The following is an 18,345-nucleotide window of genomic DNA, read 5'->3' on the forward strand; positions in this document are numbered from 1 at the left end:
CCATGTTGTTAATTCTAATGTGTATAACAATCTCCTGCTGGTCTCTCTACCCTTTGAGAACGTTCTGCACCCTCTCTGAGACATCCGTGATCCTGGCACCAGGGAGGCATCACATCATTCTGATTTTTTTGCTGCTGGCTGCAGAAACGTCTGTCTGTGTCTCTGACTAGAGAGTTCCTTATCACAATTGATTGCTTGGAACCCGACCTACCCCTCATTACATTAGAGCCATTTTCGTTACCACAAACCTGGCTGTTCATGCTACATTCCCCTGAGAATCCGTCACCCCCTACATTTCCCAAAGCACCATACGTGCTTGAGATGGGGATAGCCACAGGAGACTCTGCACTCAAACTGCTTGCCCCTCCAACCTTTCCTTGAGTTAACCCATCTACCTGACTGTATCTGCGGCTTTTCTTCCTTCCGAGAACTGCCATCATCACACCCTCTAGCTCCTGTAAATTCCTTATTGCCTCTAACTGGCACTCCAACTGATGCTTGCAATTTGATAGGATTCACAACCAAAGACACTTTCTGCAGACATAATCATTAGTAACATGGAAACTCTTCCTAAATTCCCACATCTGACAGGAAGAGCATCAGTCTTTTAAAGGTCATCTTTGCACCTTAACAATCTACAGACCCAGAAAATAACAATGTTTTATTGCTCTAAAAAAATTGCTCCAGGCTAACTTAATATTTATGGCTTATATTTTTAAAATTTAATCAAGAGACAGATCACAGTAAAACATATAATCAAGAAAGAACTGACTCTACTCACTATTGTAGATGTACAGCCATGCTACACTTAAAAACTATGCACTTGTGTTTTCCTCCAAGGTCAACTATGAATTTCACTGTTTGTTAATTTTTTCCTAAATGCACTTCGATGTCCAGAGATACTTGAACTCAAACAGCAAAGGCAGTAACTGTGCAGATTCACTGCTGTGTCAGACAGCAGTATAGATTTCTTTCTCTGACCATGTAGTCGCTGCCTTTGTTTATCTTCCTCCTTTTTAAACTGCTATTGTTTTGATTTTTTTTCCCCCCAAAGTTCCAAAACCGTGCAACAGCATATAAAACAGTAATTGCTGCTCCTGGAATTCGAGGAAATTGTCTTCAACACTTAAAATACCTTAAAAAGAAGCAGCTACAATTTTTTCCCACTCTCCAGCTTGTATTTCTGTCTCCGTCATTGAGCATCAATTATCTTTCTTTCTGAAAATACACAAATAAAAACCAACAGGAAATGCAAACTATAATCCAATTTTGTAAATTTACTCAATCTCCCCTGTTGTGCATTTTATTAGCGTGTGACTATTAGTTTCCTGACCCTTTGCTGTTGTTTTGAATACATGCCACCTAGTAACTGCTGTCCAATAGTCATAAGGCCAAAGATGTTTCATTGAGATTGCAGATCACCTTGGAGAAGATCCTCCTTTAGATCATCATCTCTGTCTGGTCTGGCTAGCTGGTTTCTTAATAACAAGGGTGCTGGAAAAGTGGGAGTGCTGGAGCAGAAATGTTTTCATTCTGGGACACAACAGCAAGCTGTTGCCAGGAATTAACATGATTAAGTGCCATCCCACAATGACAGCAATCTGACCTAGGAAGACCGCTTTCATTGAAGCAGCCAGACTGGTTCCTAAGAAGGGGCACTGGAAACGTTAACTTTGTTTTTTGTCCATAGATGTTGCTAGTCTTTCCGGCATTTTCTGTTTTTGTTCTGATTTCCAAAATCTGCAGTTCTTTTGGTTTTTGTACATCTTTCCTTTGTAGCCTAGTTCATGGACGTTCTCATGTGACTTATCTTTATTGGAAGTACAGTGGTGCCTCGACTTACGAACTTAATCCGTTCCGGGACCCGGTTCGTGAACCGAAAAGTTCGTGAACTGAATCAATTTTTCCCATTGTTCAGATAGCGTAAGAATGCTTGGACGTAGCAACGCGTGCGCCAAAGATGAACTGAATGAGATCACGTGGGGCCCGAGAGCTTTTGCGTTCAGAGCACACATAGCAAAGCAGAACAATGAAACCACGTGGTCGCACACGGGCTTTTTGCGTTCGTACCTTGAATTTTGTACGTACGTTGAAGCAAAGTTTTATGTACAATCCTGTTCGTAAACCGATTTGTTCATGAACGGGGTCGCTCGTATGTCGAGGCACTACTGTACATAGAATACAGAACAGTACATCACAGAACAGACCCTTCAGCCCTCGATGTTATGCCAACCTTTTTTCCTACTCTAAGATCAAACTAATCTACATATCCTCCATGTGCCTATTCAAGCGTTGCTTAAATGTCCCGAATGTATCTGACTCTACTACCACTGCATTCCACGTACCCACCACTCTCTGTGCAAAGAATCTACCTCTGACATCTCCCCTCAACCTTCCTTCAATCACCTTAAAATTACGCCCCCTCATGATAGCCATTTCCGCCCTGGGGAAAAAGTCTCTGGTGATCCACTCTATCTATGTCTGTCATCATCTTATACACCTCTGTCAAGTCACCTCTCATCCTTCGCTCCAATGAGAAAAGCCCTGCTCCCCAAACCTGTCTTCATAAGACATGCCCTCCAGGCCAGGTAGCATCCTGGTAAATCTCCTCTGCACCCTCCCTAAAGCTTCCACATCATTTTTATAATGAAGTGACCACAACTGAAAGCAATATTCCAATATTCCAAGTGTGGGCTAACCCGGGCTTTATAGGGCTGCAGCATAACCTCGTGGCTCTTAATCTCAAACCCCCTGCTAATGAAAGCCAACACACCATATGCCTTCTTAATAACTGTATCAATTTGGGCGGCAATTTTGAGGGATCTATGGACCCAAAGATCCCTCTGTTCCTCCACACTGCCAAGAATTCTTCCTTTAACCCTGTAATCTGCATTCAAATTTGACCTTCCAAACTGAACCACTTTATACTTTTCCAGATTGAACTCCATCTGCCATTTCTCAGTCCAGTTCTACAACCTACAGCAGCCCTCCACATGACCCACAATTCCACCAACCTTTGTATCATTGGCAAACTTACTAACCCACTCTTTCACTTCCTCATCCAAGTCATTTATAAAAAATCACAAACAGCAGAGGTCCTACAAACAGATCCCTGCAGAACACCACTGGTCACTGAGCTCCAGACTGAGTATTTTCCATCTACTACAACCCTCTGTCTTCTATGGGCCATCCAACTCTGTATCCAGACAGCCAAATTGCCCTGTATCCCATGCCTCCTTATTTTCTGAATGAGGAACCATAGGAACCTTATCAAACGCCTTGCTAAAATCCATGTCCATGTCCACTGCTCTACCTTTATCAATGCTTTTTGTCACATCCTCAAAGAATTCAATAAGGCTTGCGAGGCATGACTTGCCCCTCACACTGCCATGCCGACTATTTCTAATCAAACTATGCTTTTCCAATAAAACCTGTCTCTCAGCATCCTCTCCAATAATTTGCCCACCGCCGACATAAGACTGAACAGTCTGTAATTCCCAGGGTTGTCCCTATTCCCTTTCTTGAACAAGGGAATACAAAGAAACCTCGATTATCCGACTACCAATTATCCAAAAATCGGATTATCTGAAGGAGATCTCGAGGTCCCGATAGAAACATTACATCAAAGACGTTTCCAACAGCCATCATGTATTTTGTTTACAGTGATTAAACAGGCACAGCCTCCAAATGACTGAACTTCCTGTCTCTCTCTCTCTCTCTCTCTGTCTCTCTGTCTCTCTGTGTCTCTGTCTCTCTGTGTCTCTGTCTCTCTGTGTCTCTGTCTCTCTCTGTCTCTGTCTCTCTCTCTCTGTCTCTCTCTCTCTCTCTCTCCCCCCATATTTTCCCTGGAGTTCTACACAGGGGTGTACCCTGAACCGCCCCCACCCCCTTCCCCAGATAATCTCTCCAACATTGTCTTATTTGGAGACTTACCCCACAAAGGCAGCTGCAGCAGCAGCAGTCTTGCTGTTGTACAGTCCTGCTGCCCCTGAGAGGGGGTGGGGTTAGCAGGAGGGCTTGACAGGTTGGGGAGGGGGCAGGCGGGGCAGTGTTGGTAGGGTTTGGGGATTGTGGGGAAAGGCTGGACATGTTTGGGGGCAGAAGGGTGCTGGATGGGCTGGGGAGGGCGAGGCGATGTTGGATGAGGTTAGAGGGCGGGGCAGTTTTGGGCGGAATGTGGACAGGGGCGGTGTTGGATGGAGTTTGGGGGCGGAGGAATTTTTGAGTGGGGATGGTGGGTGGTGTTAGAGGCGGGTCTTGCGCACTGTGTGCTGCTGCAGTCTTCTGAACAGTGAGCAGACTTTAAAAACTCAAAGGCCCATAGGAAAGCCATTTAATCAATTAACCAAATAATCAATTATCCAAATGAAATAGTGTCTGGATAATCGAGGTTCCCTTGTAATATTTGCCACCCTCCAATCATCTGGTACTACTCCAATGGACAAGGAGGACACAAAGATCATTGCCAAAGGCGTAGCAGTCGCTTCCCGTTGTAACCTTGAGTATATCCCATTTGGCCCAGAAGACTTATCTATCCTTATGTTTTTCAAAATTACCAGCACATCCTCCTCCTTAACATCAAACTTTTGAGCATGTCAGCTTGTTTCACGCTGTTCTCACAAATGACAAGGTCCTCTCATTGGTGAATACTGAAGCAAAGTATTCATTAAGGGCCTCCCCTAGCACCTCCGACTCCCAGTGCAAGTTCACTCCACTATCCCTGATCAGCCATACCATCATTCTGGCCATCCTCTTGTTCCTCTCATAACTGTAGAACGTCTCGGGGTTTTCCATAATCCTATCTGTTTTAAAAAATTCTCAAGGTCAGGTTCGTAGGAGAGTAGTCTGACACAGAACAAACGACCAAGAGGCGAGTCTGCTAGAATATGGGCATTTTATTCCCCGCAGCGTCGCCACAACGGGTCTGGCTTATACTCACTCTACATGTTACCAAAACTGGGAGCCGTCAGTTCTCGTAGAGCGGTTGCCAACAACCCACGCTCGGCGGTTAAACGTAACCCCGGAGCAGACTCACCGAACTGGAGACTTTTCCAGCTGATATACTCTTTTCCAGATATAAACATTCATGTGAACAGCAGAGCAAGGCTAAAAAACACATTCCATTCTGGTTACATACAGATAAGAAGATTCACACGGGACTAAGCAACACCTCCATTCCGGTTAGATTCACACATGTATTGGGACATAATTTTTAACCGTTTCACCACATTCCACTGCTTGGAATTTTACACCACACTATCCACCAAGCCTTTTTCATGCCCCCTTCTAGCTCTCATAAGTACATTCTTCAGTTCCTTCCTGGCTATACTGTAACCCTGTAGACCCTGTCTGATCCTTGCACTAGAATCCTCATGGTGCAAACAGTTGACACTTAAACAATGGATGGGTTTCCCGATCTGTCGGGTGAACCTGTATATAAAATCCTGTGGCCACTACGTATGCCTCAACTAACATCTTGGAGAAAGATCTTCCTGGTCATTGCTGTTTGTTCCAGCTTTCTTTGTACAAATTACCCGCTTTGCACTCTGCACTGTAACAATGGGTACATGTCAAAAGCATTTCATTATCACCTTTCGGTCGTCCTGAGGTCACGGAAGCTCTTAACAAAATTCGAGTTCTTCATTTGGAATCTTTCTAAACATGAGAACGTTTGCTTGTCTGGTTGTCTCCTTCCACTCCATCTCTTGTCCGTCAACAGCCAGGAGTTCATCCTATTCTGTGAAGAGTTGTGGGGCTAGACTTTTGCCATCTTACCCCAGGATGAAGCGAATCCTCTCAGCGTCAGGTGAGAGGAGTGGTTTGAAGACAAATGTGAGCTTTTCCTATCCCTGTAACCCTGCATTTCCCACCTAACCTGCATATCCCTAGACACATTGGGCAATTTAGCATCGACCAATCCACCTAACCTGCATACTGTGGGAGGAAACCCACACAGTCACGGGGAGAATATGCAAACTCCACACAAATAGTCACCCAAATTCAAACCTGGGTCCCTGATGCTGTGAGGCAGCAGTGCTAACTATTGAGCCACCCTGTTCTGAGAGAAACACCATCACCGTATCTCTGTTTTAAATAGTGACCCTTCATTTTTAACAGTGATCCCTAGTCCGAGATACTGCCATTAGAGGAAACATTGCTTCTCCATCTATTATATCAGCACCCCTCAGGAGCTCCATCAAGTCACCTTTTACTCGTCTAAACTCCAGCAGATAAAAGGTTAACTTTTCCAACCTTTCCTTCTTAATATAACCCCTCATATTCTAGATATTAGTCTGGTGGACCTTCTCTGAATTGCCTATGATGTATTTATTTCTTGCCTTACAAAAGATGACCAATAATGTGCACAATATTCCACAGTATATGTGCAGTATCAGCAGTACGCTTTAACTGAAACTATATTAATGATTTAGATGTGGGACATGGGCATTGCTGGCTGGCCAGCATTTATTGACCATCCCTAGTTGCCTTTGAGAAGGTGATGGTGAGCTGCCTTATTGAATCACTACAACCCATGTCCTGAAGGTAGACCCACATTGCCCTAAGGGAAGAAATTTCTGGATTTTAACTGAGCAACACTGGAGGAATGGTAATATATTTTTAAGTCAGGATGCCAATGGCTTGGAGGGGAATTTCCCAAATATCTGCTACCCTTGTCCTTCTCGATGGAAGTGGTTGTCGGTTTTGAAGCTGCTGTCTAAGGATCTTTGGTAAATCTCTGCAGTACACATTGCTGCTACTGAGCGTCGGTGTTAGAGGGACTGGATGCTGTGGATGTGGTGCCAGTCGAGAGCGCTGCTTTGTCCTGGATGGTATCAAGCTTCTTAAGTGTTGGAGCTGCATTCATCTGGGGAGTATTCCATCACAATCCTGAATTGTGCCCTGTAGGTGTTGGACAGGCTTTGGGGATTCAAGAGGTGAATTACTTGCATTCGTATTCCTAGCCTTTAAGATTCTTTATGACACTAGCAGTGTGCCTACTGCTGAACATGGAGGCCTGGTGCAAATCACATCTCTGAACAGTTTGATTAGAAAATAACTTTCCTAGACTCCGACCGGCACTTGTTGCCATTGTATTTATATGATGAGTCCAGTTAAGTTAACTTCATTATTTTACACTATAATGACTTGTATTTTTATGTAAGTGTGAAATGTTATGTTAAATCTTTGGAATAAAATAAACCTTAGCTGCTTACTAGATATTTACTAAATGACAAGATGCTTCTCCTGTAGCAGAGGCAGAAACTATAGTTAAAGGTAACACTTGTTTCCTTTTCTCCCATAACTCCTATTAAAAAGTGAAAATATCCAACAATATTTAAAATCTGAAGGAAAAGGAATGAGAACCTGAACTTATTAGTTCTGTGTTAAAGTGATCTTTTTTTCAATAATTCAGACTGTTATGCAAATGCAAACTCTCTAACAACAAGCCTTTTTCTTCTGGCAAGCTGGGTTTATATTTATACAATAAACACTGTAGCTTCACACAATTGCATGTATTTATATTGGTGGGCCTCCTTAGTGAGGTAGGAGCAAGGAAACCTGGACAGCTGTTTCACAACTTCTATATTTGGCTCTGCATGTAGGCTTTCTGGACTTTGTCTGATTTTACATGCATCTATTAACTTTAATTTTCTCCAGAAAATCCTGCCCATTCTCTTCAACATGAAAACTAGTCATAAATGCAGATAGTTCATTTTCCTTTTGACCATCTACAGTGAAATTTGTTTTGTTGAACAACTGGACATTCTGCCTTTTATGTCTTTCTTTCCCTTTGATCTATATTATTTTAATAAGAGGGGAAAATAATAATTTGAATCAGAGTTTAGAAGTTCACTTTACCATACAGTAATTGGATTTGAGCAACCTAAATGCTGATTTGAGCTTTAATCCATCTATTTGATTCCATCTATTTTGTCTTTCATTAGGTGTTAGATGCTTTGTAAATGGGACAACACTGTGACAGTTCATTATGATGACCAGCTGTCTCCGTAGGCTTCTTGGGCTGCGGGTCAGGGGTTACTTGGGAAAGGTGCCAACGCACAGCCTTACTTCCTTTACTCCTCTTTTCCAGAAGAGATTGCATAATGAAAAGAGGTTGGTGGTGCTTTGTTTCATGTTTAGATATTCTAAATTTGTTCAAATACCCAACCTTTTTTCATCATAAACGAGTATTTGAACAAGAATGGAGACCTTGTTGGCATGCTGAGCTAGAATAAAAGCTGGTGCAGTAGAACTTCTGCTCATTTTCAAAACAGCTGGCATTGGTTGACTGAAGCAGCACCTCCTTACCTGTGCACAGCCTAATGCTACTTTAAAGATCACCAACTATGCAGTGATAGAAAGGCTTACTATCTTAAAAGCCCCACAGTTTATTTGGAGGGAAATAATGGTTTGAGTAATTAGAAGAACATGTATGTGACTGCTCAAAATGCTGCTCAGTATTGTCTTCACATACGGAATAGCACTGTATTTGAGCATGCCATTAGATACACAATATTTTCTTTTTATTTCTATTTATCTCAAGTTTATTTTATCCAAAATAGTATTTTGCTAATGCTTAATATGGTATTAATAATTATTAGTCAAGAATGTGGTGCTGGAAAAGCACAGCAGGTCAGGCAGCATCAGAGGAGCAGGAAAATCGACATTTCGAGCAAAAGCCCTTCATCTGGAATGAGCCTAGGGGGTGGAGAGATAAATGGGAGGGGGGGGTGGGGCTGTGGGAAAGGTAGTTGAGAGTGCAATAGCTGGATGGAGGTGGGCATAAAGGTGATAAGTCAGAGGGGAGGGCAGTGCAGATAGGTGGGAAGGAAGATGGACAGATGGGACAGGTCATGAGGATGGTGCTGAGCTGGAAGATTGGAACTGGTGTAAGGTTGGGGGAGGGGAAATGAGGAAACTGGTGAAATTCACATTGACGCCATGGGGTTGGAGGGTACCAAGGTGGAAGGTGAGGCATTCTTCCTCCAGACATTGGGTGGTAAAGGAGTAGCGATAGAGGAGGCCCAGGACCTGAATGTCCTCGGCAGAGTGGGAGGGGATTTGAAGTGTTCAGCCACAGAGCGGTGGGGTTGGTTGGTGCGGGTGTCCCGGAGATGTTCTTTGAAGTGCTCTGCGAGTAGGCATCCTGTCTCCCTCAATATAGAGGACACCGCATCGGGAGCAATGGATACAGTAAATGATGTATGGAAGTGCAGGTGAAATTTTGATGAATGTGGAAGGCTCCTTTTGGGGCCTTCGGAGGTGAGGTGGACTGTGTCGGCACAGGTTTTGCAATTCCTGCGGTGGCAAGGGAAGGTGGCAAGAGGGGAGGGTGGATTGTTGGGGAGCATGGACCTGACGAGGTAGTCATAGAGATGTACAGCATGGAAACAGACCCTTCGGTCCAACCCGTCCATGCCGACCAGATTTCCCAATCCAATCTAGTCCCACCTGCCAGCACCCGGCCCATATCCCTCCAAACCTTTCCTATTCATATACCCATCCAAAAGTCTTTTAAATGTTGCAATTGTACCAGCCTCCACCACTTCGTCCAGCAGCTCATTCCATACACATACTACCCTCTGCGTGAAAAAGTTGCCCCTGAGGTCTCTTTTATATCTTTCCCCTCTCACCCTAAACCTAGTCATAGAGGGAATAGTTTTTACGGAAAGTAGATAGTGGTGGGGAGGGAAATATATTTCTGATAGGTTCCGTTTATAGGTGGCAGAAATGGCAGAGGATGATGGGATGTATACAGAGGTTGGTGGGGTGGAAGGTGGGGACTAGGGGTGTTCTGTCCTTGTTTCAGTTGGAGGGATGGGCCCCCACGTCACCTCCTCTACCCTGAAGCTCTTCAGTCACATCCTGAAACAGACTCGCAATGTGGATTTTACCAGTTTCTTCATTTCCCCTCACCCCACCTTACCCCAGTTCCAACCTTCCAGCTCAGCACCATCCTCATGACTCTTCCCATCTGTCCATCTTCCTTCCCACCTATCTGCTCCACCCTGCCCTCTGACCTATCACCTTTACCCCCCCCTCCATCCACCTATTGCACTCTCAGCTACCTTCCTCCTGTTCCACGCCTTCCCATTTCTCTCTCCACCCCTTAGGTTCCCAGCCTCTTAATGATGAAGGCCTTTTTCCCGAAATGTTGATTTTCCTGCTCCTCAGATGCTGCCTGACCTGCTGTGCTTTTCGAGCACCACACTAATCATGACTCTAATCTCCAGCATCTGGAGTACTCACTTTCACCTTATTAATAATTATTAGACTGGTATAGATTTATCTCTGAAGTACCTGAGTGTAAATCTTCGTCTGGATGGAGTGCAGACAGGAAAATTGGCCAACAAGGGCTTCAGTCCTGAGACACCTAATTATTGTTCCAGAAATGAATAGGAATTGAGACAGGCTACAAGTCAAATAATTGATCCTCTGCACAGAATCTTTATTTCTCAGCAATAGATGTTATATCGATGTGATGTAATGACTTTTTTCTCAGAATGAAAAAGGAATTTCTACATCATTTATTTTCTACTGTCTTTTTAAATCCCTCTGATATTCATGGTGGACTTAAAAACATTTGCTTTTATTTTTAGATTTTTTTTGTATATATGTATTTAAATTTAAAGTTTTGACCTGGTAATGTGGTTTTAGCATTTCCTTGCTGAGTTCTATTGTGAAAGTTCTTTTAACTTCAAATTTAAGAATGATTTTTCTTTAAAAATCAATAAAGTTTAATTTATTTTATATCTGTGTGAGCCAAATCAATAATTAATATTTGTAGAAAATTGACATGTCTTTTTCATTATCATTTTTGTAAATGGTGCATGAATAGGTGATCCAAAGCTATTTTTCCCAAGTGTTAACTCAGTTATTTAGGAGCAATAACTGCCGTGTGGCTAAATACATTGAGATGATTTACTTTTAAAAATTTAATTTTATATTTGTGTTCTAATTTCTGTAGTGAGCTGAAGAGACGTATAAAGGCAGAGAAAAAAGCGGCTGAGAAGGAAATTAAAGCTAAAGAACAAGCTGATAAACCAATTCATGAAGCCAAGAAAGTTGATGGAATTGACATGAGTGGAGATGAAGAAACCCTTGATCCTAATGTGAGTACGAGAACTTAATTTATTCCTGTGGTGTCACGCTGTGCTTAATGTAAATTTCTGTCAAGTAGTGTATTTCAAAGAATTTTGCATTTGGGGAGTAAACCCGGGAGGGAGACCAGTCTGGTATGGGATTCTAGCATAAAATCTTTTGATTTGGTTAGTGGTCACCAAAATGGTTCTGTTTTCAATTTTGAGTACCGTGTACCCATTGTATCTCTGTAATTCCCTTCAGCCTATTAACTTTTCCTTTCTGAAATCTGAATTCTTTCATTTTCATTATTTTTCTCTGTTTGCTGCATTTTTGACTTCAGCAACTTGCATCCTGTGTTCTGAAAGTCACTTGATTTTTCTTTCTGGCTGGTTTCCGTAAGATATTCCTTAAAATCTATTTCAGTTTGGTCCAACATTTGACTATTGGTTCTAATGTTTGTTTCTTTGACTCTGAATCCACTTTCATCTGGTTGCACTGCAGAGACATTTTCCCATTTTTAAAAATAGTGCTTATTTAAGATGTCTTAAGTTTTTTTTCCAGAATGCATTGCAAAATGTTTGTAATTCTTTGTTTCAGCAATACTACAAAATTCGAACACAGGCCATCCAACGACTGAAGGGGACCGAGGATGACCCATATCCTCATAAATTCCATGTTGATCTATCCTTAACAGAGTTTATTGAGAAATACAACGATCTACAGCCTGGAGACCATCTCATTGATGTTATTTTATCTGTGGCAGGTGAGATGTTTACACATTAGCACCTTTGCTTTTAGTTTATTGTAAGAAAAGTTAATGCAAGAAATGGTGCAAGACAGTCATGAACTTAAGTAAACCTAAACATAATCGCCAACCTAATAAATAGTACAATTTCAAAGTATAAAAAGGAAATTGCAAGGATAAATGAGAGACAATATAAGCTAAATAATATAAACTGAAGGTAAATACTGGACCAGAAAAGCTTTCAGAGCAGAGGGTAAGTGTTCACAAGCTTTACAGGTAGCAGGACAACTTGATTTATGGATCTATCTATATTTTACAAAAGTCACAGAATTGTTAGGGCACAGAAGGAGTCCATTTGGCCCATCATGCCTGCATCATTACCTCGTGCCAATCTCCAGTTTATTGTGGTTCTGTTCGCCGAGCTGGGAATTTGTGTTGCAGACGTTTCGTCCCGTCTAGGTGACATCCTCAGTGCTTGGGAGCCTCCTGTGAAGCGCTTCTGCGATCTTTCCTCCAGCATTTGTAGTGGTTTGAATCTGCCGCTTCCGGTTGTCAGTTCCAGCTGTCCGTTGCAGTGGCCGGTATATTGGGTCCAGGTCGATATGCTTATTGATTGAATCTGTGGATGAGTGCCATGCCTCTAGGAATTCCCTGGCTATTCTCTGTTTGGCTTGTCCTATAATAGTAGTGTTGTCCCAGTCGAATTCATGTTGCTTGTCATCTGCGTGTGTGGCTACTAAGGATAGCTGGTCATGTCGTTTCGTGGCTAGTTGGTGTTCATGAATGCAGATCGTTAGCTGTCTTCCTGTTTATTCTACGTAGTGTTTTGTGCAGTCCTTGCATGGGATTTTGTACCCTACATTGGTTTTGCTCATGCTGGGTATCGGGTCCTTCGTTCTGGTGAGTTGTCTGAGAGTGGCTGTTGGTTTATGTGCTGTTATGAGTCCTAGAGGTCGCAGTAGTCTGGCTGTCAGTTCGGAAATGCTCTTGATGTATGGTAGTGTGGCTAGTCCTTTGGGTTGTGGCATGTCCTCGTTCCGTTGTCCTTCCCTTAGGCATCCGTTGATGAAATTGCACGGGTATCCGTTTTTGACGAATACATTGTTCTTCTTTCTCTTTTTGCAGTTCTGGTGTACTGCAGTGTGTTGTGGCCCTTTTGAATAGTGTCTTGATGCAACTTCTTTTGTTGGGGTGGTTGCTTTCGTAGTTCAGGACTTGGTCTGTGTGTGTGTGTGGCTTTCCTGTATACCTTTGTGGTTAATTCTCCGTTCGGTGTCCTCTGTACCATCATGTCTAGGAATGGGAGTTGGTTGTTCTTTTCTTCCTCTCCAGTGAATCGGATTCCTGTGAATGTGGCGTTGATGATCTGGTGTGTGTTCTCTATTTCTGTGTTTTTAATGATTATAAAGGTGTCATCCACATATCTGACCCAGAGTTTGGGTTGAATTTGCGGTAAGACTGTTTGTTCTAATCTTTGCATTACCGCTTTTGCTATGAGTCCAGAGATGGGTGAGCCCATGTAATCATTAAAAACACAGAAATAGAGAACACTTGTAAACACTTCTGCGATTTCTCCAATGCATTCACATCTTTCCATTAAAGTGGTGCCCACAACTGTACCCAGTACTCCTGTTAAGGTTTAATAAGAGTCTTGTGCAAGTTCCACCTTCTTGCACTTGTACTCTATTTCAGGTATAAAGAATAAAAGTAAGCAAATGTGTCTATTTTTAATACCAGTTAGACTTCCACTGTTGTGTCCATTTCTGGGCACCATAGGTTAGAAATATGTGAAGTTCTTGTGGAGGAAATTTTCTAGAATGCTATTGGTGATGAAGGAATTTAGTTAAGCAGAGTGTCTGAGAAAGCTAAAATTGATCTCCTTGGAACAGAGCAGTATGATACAGAAGCTCAAAAATTGAATGTTTTAATGAAGCAGTTGGGGATAATCTGTTTCTCTAAATGGAAAGTAGGTAATTGGGAAGGCAATATTAATTGGCAAAAAAAACTACATTGAATATGAGAACATTATTTCAATAATTTCAATTGATATCATGTTGAATGCATTGCTTGAAAGGATGGTAAAAGTAGATTCATTAGGAACCTTCAAAAGGGAAGTGGATATGTTCTTAGAACGAATATTTAGGGCTTAGGTAAAAGCCAAAGGGACTGGAACTAATTAAATAACTTCATGTATCTACTACCCGAGCAAGATTAGGAGCTAAACATTTCAAACTTCAGAAATGATAAGCAAATTGCATCAAAAATGTTGTGGTAATATTAATAAAAGAGACAGGTAACACAGGAAGAATTACTGGAAAGTTGGGACAGTCAATAGAATTTAGTGTTAGCAATGGAATCTTGCCTGACAGATGGGAAACCAGGAGGAGCCCTCTGTTTTCTGTGTTGGAGAAGGCCCACTAAAATCAATTCTCTATTTGGCACCTAACTAATACAACATTGATTTAGGACCCTGAGAGCCACTGTCCAGTTGGAAACTGACAGATATCCATTGTCCATCAGTGCTATCTGAATTAGTGTGGGATTGCTCAGGAACCCCGTGCAGAAGTGAGGGCAGGCAAGGAGATGGTGGTTGGCAAAGCTGAGAGAAGGGTTAGCTAAAGAAATAACAGGGATCTGCTCTCAGTGGACCACTTCCTGAGGCTGGATCCCTCAATCATGTGCTATGTACCTTTGCTTGAAGCAATCTACTACCATTCTCCCCTATCCATAGAAATCACAAGCAAACAAACAATGTTAATTAGTAAGGAAATGAAGGGTTAAGGCAGGAATGCAGAGCTGTGGATTATCAGATTAACTATGATCTTATTGAATGGCAGAGTAGGCTCAATGGATCAAATGACCTTTTCCGACTGGTACATCTTTTGGTCAATCCTGAAATGATTTGGTTTTCAGGCTTCACGTTTGTGGCAACCCACCTGCTCATTGCAGACTAATGTGGTGGTGTGATGCTTTTAAAGCTTCATTTAGCATCTCGGTGGGAATGCTGTGCACAGGTTTTCTTGCTTCGGACTGAATCATGCAATGTTGGGAAGTTGGACCCCACTCCAAACCTTCATGTTGTCTTCGTCTTGAGATTATCCACATTTTAGATTTTTAAAAGACAGATTGAGAAAAATATTACAATGATGAGAGATAAAGCACAGATGTGGAATGAAAAAGGCAAATAGAATTCTGTCGTGTATTTCAAAAGGTTAGAATTTAAAAGTATTCTTCTGTTTTGCTGTACTTCGGCCAAACCTCATCTGTGGTACTGTGTTGATTTCTGAGCACCAAAACTCAATGAAAATAATACTGACCTTTGAGGGGATCCAACTCAAATCCATCATACCTGAAATGATTAATTTTGAGAATGTACTTCATAAATTTCACTTGTAATCTGTCTGGTTTAGAAGATTCAGGGATTATCTAATCTACGTATCTAAAATTAAAGTTATCCATTAGGGTAGATTGTATTTTATCTGGTGGAGAGGATTGATAACTTAGAATTTGGATAACGAAATCAGAAGATACTTTCTTTTTTCCTCACAGTATATTCAAGTTTTCAGATGATTGGATTTTTCTAGGGTAATGGCATTAAGGCGTATAGTTGAAGGTGGAGTTGAGTTTTTAAATCAATTGTGAGGGGAACAAGCTTGATGTGCTGAATGGCTTACTTCTGTTCCTAATTATTTGGTAGAGAAAGATTTGTGTTGAAGAATGAATTATTTCAGTCATACTTACTGAAGAATCAGGACGTTGTTGTGACTTATATAATTATTGATTCATTAACTTGAGCATAAAACAATCTCACCTTTTCAACTTTGCGCATTTGTGTATGTTGTGCTATTGCATCCTATTGGTTTCTTAATGTTGATTATTTAATGTTGCTGCTGTTTCAATCTTAAATATAAACAAAATTGAGATGTGACTCCTTTTCTGTGCAGTAAGTTCTACAGGTAGTTCTTCTATAACATGATAGTTGCGTTCTTGTGAAACCCCACATTATAGAAGAATCGCAATTTAGAAATACTGTTTGAATGCTGGTGATATAATCGCATTACAGCTACACACTTTTTAAAAGTTCGCATTTTAGAAACAGCGTCGCCAATTTGTCAATTGCGTTATAGCGAAATTTGTGTTAATAAAACACACGTTATAGTAGAACAACCTGCTTTGCAAAAACTTAAAATATTTTCTTAATTCAACATAGCATCTATTTATGTCGATTTGCATTTTAATTTGTTGAATTTGAGCATTTATATTGAACAACATTGCAACTCTCCCTGTTTATTTAGGTCGTATCCATGCTAAGCGGACCTCTGGTGTCAAACTAATTTTCTATGATCTTCGTGGTGAAGGAGTCAAACTACAAGTTATGGCCAATTCCAAGTGAGTTAATTTTTGCAGATACTAGTTATTAGGGGAATTGAATCTTTTTTGATTTGATTTACAAATATTTCATCTTTATGCTTTCTATGCAAGAATAATACTTGCCTATTTTTTTCCTTTGCAAGTACCTGCCACTGCCACTGGGTAAACCTATGAAGGGGATGCCAAAATTATACTTGTCAGTTTAATTGCATTTTCTTTTAGCTGCATTTGTCTGGAGATCACTGTTTAATATTCAGTGTAAAAAAAAAATCCAGAAATGATAAGCATGATTTTTTTTAGTGTTCAACTCCTGTTGAATCTTTTAATAATCATTTTAGAAATTACAGATCTGAGGAGGAATTCATCAAGGTAAATAATAAATTACGCCGTGGTGATATTATTGGAGTGCAAGGAAACCCAGGAAAGACAAAGAAAGGAGAGCTGAGCATAATCCCTGTGGAAATAAAACTTCTATCTCCTTGCCTACACATGCTGCCTCACTTGCACTTTGGACTCCGAGATAAGGTAAATACATTGCTCAAAATTGAATGTGAGAAAAGACCAGTGAATTCTGCTTAAATGTCCTTTTAGGTAAAAATAAGAGCTGCAGATGCTGGAAACCATATTCTATATTAGAGTGGTGCTGGAAAAGCACAGCAGTTCAGGCAGTATCCGAGGAGCAGGAAAATCGACATTTCGGGCAAAAGCCCTTCATCAGGAATAGAGCTGTTTTTCGGCACATTATGCCTGATGAAGGGCTTTTGACTGAAATGTCGATTTTCCTGCTCTTAAATGTCCTTTTTGACAAGCTATCAAAATCTAATTTAAATTAAAATAAGTACTATGTAGCTGAAGCAAAAATCAAAATTTATTGCTTTTTGTGCAGTTTGTAAATTAAAGTTTGTGAAATTTATAGTTTCTAATTTGCTCATCAAATTCAAAAGCTCAAACTTTTTTTTATTAATTGCATATGATAGATTGAATCTTTCAGGCCTGCTGGAGCTTTTAATACATAGACACACAGAAGATTGGAGCAGGAATAGGCCATTCAACCCATTCATTATGATCATGGCTGATCGTCAAGTTCTAATTATGCCCCTGCCCTCCCCATATCCCTTGATCCCTTGAGCCACAAGAGCTGTAACTACCTCCTTCTTGAAAACCCTATTAGAAGAGTGGGTGAGGAAACTTAATTGGGTGGGAGGCAAAAATTGTAATATCCTAACAGCAGATTAAGGATTTGGCATTAAGTTCTCCGAACTCTTCAACCAAGATGCCTTTTATTGTTCTTGATGGTCAGAAAACTCTTTGCATTAATTAGCATTCCATGAATACTGATTATCATCCATCTGCTGAATTGACATACATGGACTCAATCTTTCACAAAAATGGGACGTATGTATTCACATATTTCCACGAGTGTATCTGGGGTAGGGACCTGGTAGGAAAGACATCTTCCTCCAAGCTCCAGTGTAAGTGAGCTCAATGACAACCAAATTGTTTCTCTGCGCAGATGCTTTCAATGTAAATGATGAAGCTTGAGTGGGTGGACCAACTCATGAAGTTTCAATCATATGCTGTCGTGCTGTGGTTCTTAAATACTTTTACAGGATACAGAGTGAGGCTTCACTAGTTCAACAAGCTCACAAGAACCAACATCTAAAGTAGAAATTGCTGGCAAAACTCAGCAGGTCTGGCAGCAGCTGTGAAGAGAAATCAAAGTTAACATTTCGGGTCCAGTGACTCTTTTTTAGAACTGATGGTAGCTAGGAAAATGATGGTTTTTATGCAGAAGATTGGTGGGGGAGGGAGAGAGTAAATGATAGGTGGAGATAGAAAAACAGTTGGACAGACAAAAGGGTGGTTAAAGATTAGTCTGGGGGGAATGAAAATTGCTAAATAGTGCTGTTAGTAACTGACAATGGGTTGTGTTTGGAGCAGGTAATGTGATGACAAGACGTGGTGTGTGGGGTAAGGATAATGACGTGGCCTCAAGTCCTAAAATTATTGAACTCTTAAGTCCAGAAGGCTGCTGAGTTCCCAAGCAGAAAATAAGATATTGTTCTTCCAGCTTGTGCTGAACTTCACTGGAGCACTGCAGCAAGCCTGAGACAGAAACGTTGGCCAGAGAACAAGTTGGCATG

At 41.2% G+C, this 18,345-nt stretch overlaps 1 protein-coding gene across 2 annotated transcripts in view; it reads left to right on the forward strand.

Moving 5' to 3' along the window:
- Positions 1 to 18,345, forward strand: part of kars1 (lysyl-tRNA synthetase 1) — a 53,076-nt gene that overhangs the window by 8,595 nt on the left and 26,136 nt on the right. The window contains exons 2-6 of one of the 2 annotated variants that reach the window (XM_043706710.2): positions 7,947 to 8,115; positions 10,970 to 11,114; positions 11,683 to 11,848; positions 16,126 to 16,219; positions 16,540 to 16,726. In XM_043706710.2, the coding sequence (XP_043562645.2) occupies positions 7,991 to 8,115; positions 10,970 to 11,114; positions 11,683 to 11,848; positions 16,126 to 16,219; positions 16,540 to 16,726 (717 nt within the window). In that variant the 5' untranslated portion in view covers positions 7,947 to 7,990. The remainder of the gene's footprint in view (positions 1 to 7,946; positions 8,116 to 10,969; positions 11,115 to 11,682; positions 11,849 to 16,125; positions 16,220 to 16,539; positions 16,727 to 18,345) is intronic. The other variant, XM_043706711.2, reaches the window with a different exon arrangement.

This window comes from Chiloscyllium plagiosum, unplaced genomic scaffold (assembly GCF_037043375.1).
Source record: "Chiloscyllium plagiosum isolate Xiang-an unplaced genomic scaffold, Cpla_swu_hap1 HiC_scaffold_17, whole genome shotgun sequence".
Lineage (NCBI taxonomy): Eukaryota > Metazoa > Chordata > Chondrichthyes > Orectolobiformes > Hemiscylliidae > Chiloscyllium > Chiloscyllium plagiosum.